The sequence below is a fragment of the Chiloscyllium plagiosum genome, chromosome 12 (genome assembly GCF_004010195.1).
Source record: "Chiloscyllium plagiosum isolate BGI_BamShark_2017 chromosome 12, ASM401019v2, whole genome shotgun sequence".
Taxonomy (NCBI): domain Eukaryota; kingdom Metazoa; phylum Chordata; class Chondrichthyes; order Orectolobiformes; family Hemiscylliidae; genus Chiloscyllium; species Chiloscyllium plagiosum.
Genome location: NC_057721.1, coordinates 35,052,664 through 35,058,450, shown reverse-complemented (window position 1 = coordinate 35,058,450; position 5,787 = coordinate 35,052,664). Strand labels below are relative to the sequence as shown.

General features: G+C 41.2%; 1 protein-coding gene across 5 annotated transcripts in view; it reads right to left on the bottom strand.

The window, feature by feature from the left end:
• Positions 1-645: 645 nt before the first annotated feature.
• The window catches only part of LOC122555102 (nectin-1-like), a 46,060-nt gene continuing 40,918 nt past the window's right edge, over positions 646-5,787 (bottom strand). For 3 of the 5 annotated variants that reach the window (XM_043700784.1, XM_043700782.1, XM_043700786.1), the window contains one exon: positions 646-821. In XM_043700784.1, the coding sequence (XP_043556719.1) occupies positions 803-821 (19 nt within the window). In that variant the 3' untranslated portion in view covers positions 646-802. Of the gene's footprint in view, positions 822-2,087; positions 2,149-5,787 lie in introns of all 5 variants that reach the window. The other 2 variants (XM_043700783.1, XM_043700785.1) reach the window with 1 other exon arrangement.

The following is a 5,787-nucleotide window of genomic DNA, read 5'->3' as shown; positions in this document are numbered from 1 at the left end:
TGCTGGAACAGCACAGCAGGTCAGGCAGCATCCAGGGAACAGGAGATTCGACGTTTCGGGCACAGGCCCTTCTTCAGGAATCATTCCTGAAGAAGGGCCTGTGCCCGAAACGTTGAATCTCCTGTTCCCTGGATGCTGCCTGACCTGCTGTGCTGTTCCAGCAATAAAGTTTCAACTGTTTCATGTGATGCTCTTACTGTCTAGGTGAAGGGAGCTTTATGCATGTGAAAGTCATCCCCATCAGTACACTGTCTCTCCATTCCGATCATCATCTCTCCATTTGCCTCTCAACTCAAAATGGGACAGTCAAGCTGCAGACAGGTAATACATGGGCACAGGGTGCATCACAGCCCCAGGCTAAACTCTCACAGTAACTTGCAGGAGGTTTGGCCCACAGGCATGCAATGTACATGCCCCCTAACATATAAACACATTCTGGCATTCCTGAATAAACTCCCAGCTATGGACAAACAGCACCATTGCCATGTGGGGACCTCTGGAGGCTGGAGGGCTGAAGGATATATCCTGACTTAAAAAGTCTGGAGTGGAGTTGAAAGCCAGAAAGATGTCTAAGTGTGTCATATTTCCAGAAAATCCTGCAAGCAAATCAACATCACGTATAATTGTTTTTTGAAAACAGCGAGAGCAATATTTTATTTACGATGTTTTACATTCCTTTGGACTCAACCAGAAGGTCAAGAAGGTGACTCCCGTGTGTGTGCAATCAAAGGTTTTCATAAACTTTAATGTAAAATCAAAATATTACGGAGCCTGAAATAAAATCCAAAAGTTCTGGAGAAGATCAGCAGTGCTGGCAGCATCTGTTGAGAGAGAAATTGACAATTAATGTTTAAACTTAATGGTCCTTTGGAACTGAAGCAAGGTGAAAATGTTATGGTTTCTAACTGTACTGGGACAGGAGCAAGTGAAACAAAGGGAAAGCCAGGGGAAAGTCAAAAGGGAGTCATACTGATTGTGGGGAATCGCTGAAAGCAAACCAGGTACCTTGGGAGGGGGTGGAGTTTCAATTGGAGATCCATGTTCAGTGGAAGTTCACCTATAATTGGGCCTTGCAAAGGCAAGTATAATTATTCAACCCAGAATAATTATATTCTGCGCAGAACAAATTGTTTTGTATTCACCCACTTTTTCAAAGAAATGAAGTTGAATATTGGTATGTTATATTTCTGTTTGAAATAGCAAATGCTCTGAAAGCATATCAAAAAGTTACAGCCTTTAAAAGAAACCCTTCAATACTATCCTTTCATATTTCTTCCAAAATGTTTTTGTTAAATATGCAGCGATATAATTGGCTTATTTCTTTTTATCTCAACATCCCCCACACAGTGTTGAAGCATTTTTAGGGCAAACCAAAGGATATCAAGATGTTTTCAATGTTAGTAAATGGTAAGTCTTTCGGTAATAGTGACAATAATTACCACATTCTCACAATACAATAGTTAAAAATTGATCAGAGTCCCTAGGCATTCTCCATCTTGATATTTTTCTTCCAGTCATTTTAGACTAACTAAATAATTTTCCCCAATATGTCCATTCACCTAAACAAGAGGAAGACAATAGCTTATTTAAACCACACACAGTTTCTGTATAAGGGCTTATGAAACCTTAAGTAAAACTAAAATTTAACTATTAGTGTACCTGATTTTCACCCCTGTAAATTTTTCCTTCTATTGTTTTAGAATTTAAATGATTTCTGCTAAATAAATAGTCATAACAACTCAACCCGAGTTTCCTTTAAAGTTGGGGATGTTGATAAAACTCAAGGCAGTCTTGACAAATACAATGGAAGTTGATCTATTGGTAACTGCTTTCTTTTTGCTGCTACTCTATCTACCTGCAGATGTCTAAGCACTGTACTGGGGCTAATTCTTTCCAATAAATTTGAACTCATGTATATGTGGTGTTCAGGCTGTGTTTAATTTTTAGTTGCTAACTAATTCATTTTGGACAAGGAAGTTAATTCAGCAATGATTTCATTGTCAGAATGTATTCATTCTCCAGTTTAAAGCTGTTGTTAAACACCAAGCAGAGCTATCAGAATTAATGAGTCGCACAGTAGCTATTACCTCAAGAATGTGAATTTTGGCAAGTTCTGAAGCAGGGCTGTTCCATCACGTCTTGCAATTTCTAGCAAGAAGAAGAGCAACAACAAAAGAAAATGATAGTCTAGATGATACGAGGTCGTGAAAGGCAAATTCTCATTGTGCTATACTAAGAAGAGGCAGATAAATTCATAGAATAATTACTGCACTGAGGAAGTAATTTGACCTTTTTTGTCTGCAGCAGCTCTCAGAATCAACTCCAATTCCATTGGTCCCATTCCTGCTTCTTTCTTACAATCCTACAACTTTTTAATCTTTTTAAAATTGGTCCTTATACAGTTCCTGTTAGCTGAGTAGACAGGACAGCTGGTTTGTATTTCAGGGTGATGCCAACAGCATAGGTTTATTACCCACTCTGGCCGAGGTTATCATAAACTATTGTCCTTCTCAAACTCTTCCCTTGCCTGAGGTGCAATGACCCTCAGGTTAAACCCCTACCATTTATCTCTCTAATGAGAGAGTAGCCCTATATTCCAATAGGACTATGGTCACTTTACATTTCCATTTATCCAATTCCCTTTTGATTGAATCTGCCTCCGCATCACACTTTCACTGAGTGAATTTCTGATCCTATCTATTCATAGCTGAAAAAGCTTTTACTCATTTTGCCACTGCTTCTTTTTGAGTGTTAATTGCAAATTAGTATCCTCGGGTTCAACTCCTTCCTGAGCAGGACAGTTTCTCCCTATCTATTCTATCTAGATCACTCATGGCTTTGTACAGGTTTATCAAATATTCTCTCAAAACTTCCCTTCTTGATAGAGAACAGCCTTAGGATTTCCAATCTCTCTTTGTAATTTAAGTCCTTCTTAAGACCATGTTCGCAACTTATTTCTAGACACTCTTCAAAGCTTTCACATCTTTCCTAAAGTGTACTGTCCAGAAATGGATACAATAGCGAGTTTTGAGAAGATTTGTAGCTCAAATTGAGGTTTTGGATGAAGGTTTGCTCACTGAGCTAGAAGGTTTGTTTTCAGATGTTACCAAGTATGGTGACGAAACATCTAAAAACAAACCTTCTAGCTCAGCGAGCAAACTTTCATCCAATGGATACAATACTCTAGTTGTGGTCTAACCAGTTGTTATGACTCACTGGGATACAGCACTAGAAATCAAGCTCCGTTTACTCGAATTGTCACAAAAGTTAAAGATTTTTTGAAGTTCACATAGTTCCACAATTTAACTGATTTTCAGATCCAGGTTAGTAGAAACCACAGGCTACGTTTCTGTGCTGAACAAGAACTACTACTTATTACAAGTAATTAGACCCTAGCTACAGTGAAATAGTTATAAACCATTGACAATTAACACTACTAATTAAAACACTCATCTCCTTTAAAATCCTCTTTTGCACAGACACATATAGATGACAGAATGCCAAAAGAGTAAATAGATTATGGGCAAAGGGTGAAAAGTGAAAAGATAGTACAGTAGCTTTGTTCCCAGGATCTATGGCTAAGATGATCTTTATGATTCTTCTGTTAACCAGCACATTGCTTCAGTTCTTTTGCTCTAATGCTTGCATTGGTTGGTAACAGACACAAATTGGCTGTCTTATCAGTTAAAAGTCATAATTAAAACAATTGCAGGAAAGAGTAATTGATTTTCTTCCGGTTTGTGTGTGTTTTGACTGCACAAAACAGAAAGACAGCTCCTGAGCTGGGGAAAAACTGAAATCTCTCTTTCTCCACAACTTGCTCCCAGTTCCAAGCTGCTTGTTTATCCAAGAACTAATCATTCAGTTATTTGTAGGCAAAAATATCTCTGTTAATGATAACTGGACAGTAGTCCACATACTAATCAATTTTTGTTGCCAACAAAAGCTGCATCTGTACAACCCCTCCGCTCCAAATCATCTGCACAACCCCTCTGCTCCAAATCATCTGCACAACCCTTCTGCTCCAAATCGTCTGTACAACCCATCTGCTCCATATCGTCTGTACAACCCCTCTGCTCCATATCATCTCTATAAACTCTCTGCTCCAAATCATCTGTACGACCCCTCTGCTCCAAATCATCTGTACAACCCCTCTGCTCCAAATAGTCTGTACAAACCCACTGCTCCATATCATCTGTACAACTCCACTGCTCCATATCATCTGTACACCCCTCTGCTCCAAATCGTCTGTATAACCCCTCTGCTCCAAATCGTCTGTACAACCCCTCTGCTCCAAATCATCTGTACAACTCCTCTGCTCCAAATCATCTGTACAACCCCTCTGCTCCAAATCATCTGGACAACCCCTCTGCTCCATATCATCTGTACAACCCCTCTGCTCCAAATCGTCTATACAACCCCTCTGCTCCAAATCATCTGTACAACCCCTTTGCTCCAAATCATCTGTACAACTCCTCTGCTCCATATCATCTGTACATCCCCTCTGCTCCAAATCATCTGTACAACTCCACTGCTCCATATCATCTGTACAACCCCTCTGCTCCAAATCGTCCGTACAACCCCTCTGCTCCAAATCATCTGTATAACCCCTCTGCTCCAAATTGTCTGTACAACCCCTCTGCTCCAAATCATCTGTTCAACTCCACTGCTCCATATCATCTGTACAACTCCTCTGCTCCAAATCGTCTGTACAACCCCTCTGCTCCAAATCATCTGTACAACCCCTATGCTCCAAATCATCTGTACAACTCCTCCGCTTCAAATCATCTCAACAACCCCTCTGCTCCAAATCGTCTGTACAACTCCTCCGCTCCGAATCATCTGTACAACCCCTCTGCTCCAAATCGTCTGTACAACCCCTCTGCTCCAAATCATCTGTACAACCCCTCTGCTCCATATCATCTGTAGAGCCCCTTTGCTCCAAATCATCTGTACAACCCCTCCACTCGAAATCATCTGTACAACCCCTCTGCTCCAAATCGTCTGTACGACCCCTCTGATCCAAATCATCTGTACAACTCCTCTGCTCCAAATCATCTGTACAACCACTCTGCTCCAAATCATCTGTACAACCCCTCTGCTCCATATCATCTGTACAACTGCACTGCTCCATATCATCTGTACAATCCCTCTGCTCCAAATCATCTGTACAACCCCTCTGCTCCAAATCATCTGTACAACCCCTCTGCTCCAAATCACCTGTCCAACTCCTCTGCTCCAAATCATCTGTACAACCCCTCTGCTCCAAATCATCTGTAGAACCCCTCTGCACCAAATCATCTATACAACTCGTCTGCTCCAAATCATCTGTACAACCCCTCTGATCCAAATCGTCTCAAATCATCTGTACAACCCCTCTGATCCAAATCGTCTGCACGACCCCTCTGCTCCATATCATCTGTACAACCCCTCTCTCAAAATCATCTGTACAACCCTTCTGCTCCAAATCATCTGTACAACTCCCCTGCTCCAAATCATCTGTACAACTCCACTGCTCCATATCATCTGTACAACCCCTCTGCTCCAAATCATCTGTACAACCCCTCTGCTCCAAATCATCTGTCCAATTCCTCTGCTCCAAAGCATCTGTACAACTCCACTGCTCCATATCATCTGGACAACCCCTCTAATCCAAATGGTCTGTACAACCCCTCTGCTCCATATCATCTGTACAACTCCTCTGCTCCAAATCATCTGTACAAGCCCTCTGCTCCAAATCATCTGTACAACTCTTCGGATCCAAATCATCTGTACAACCCCTCTGCT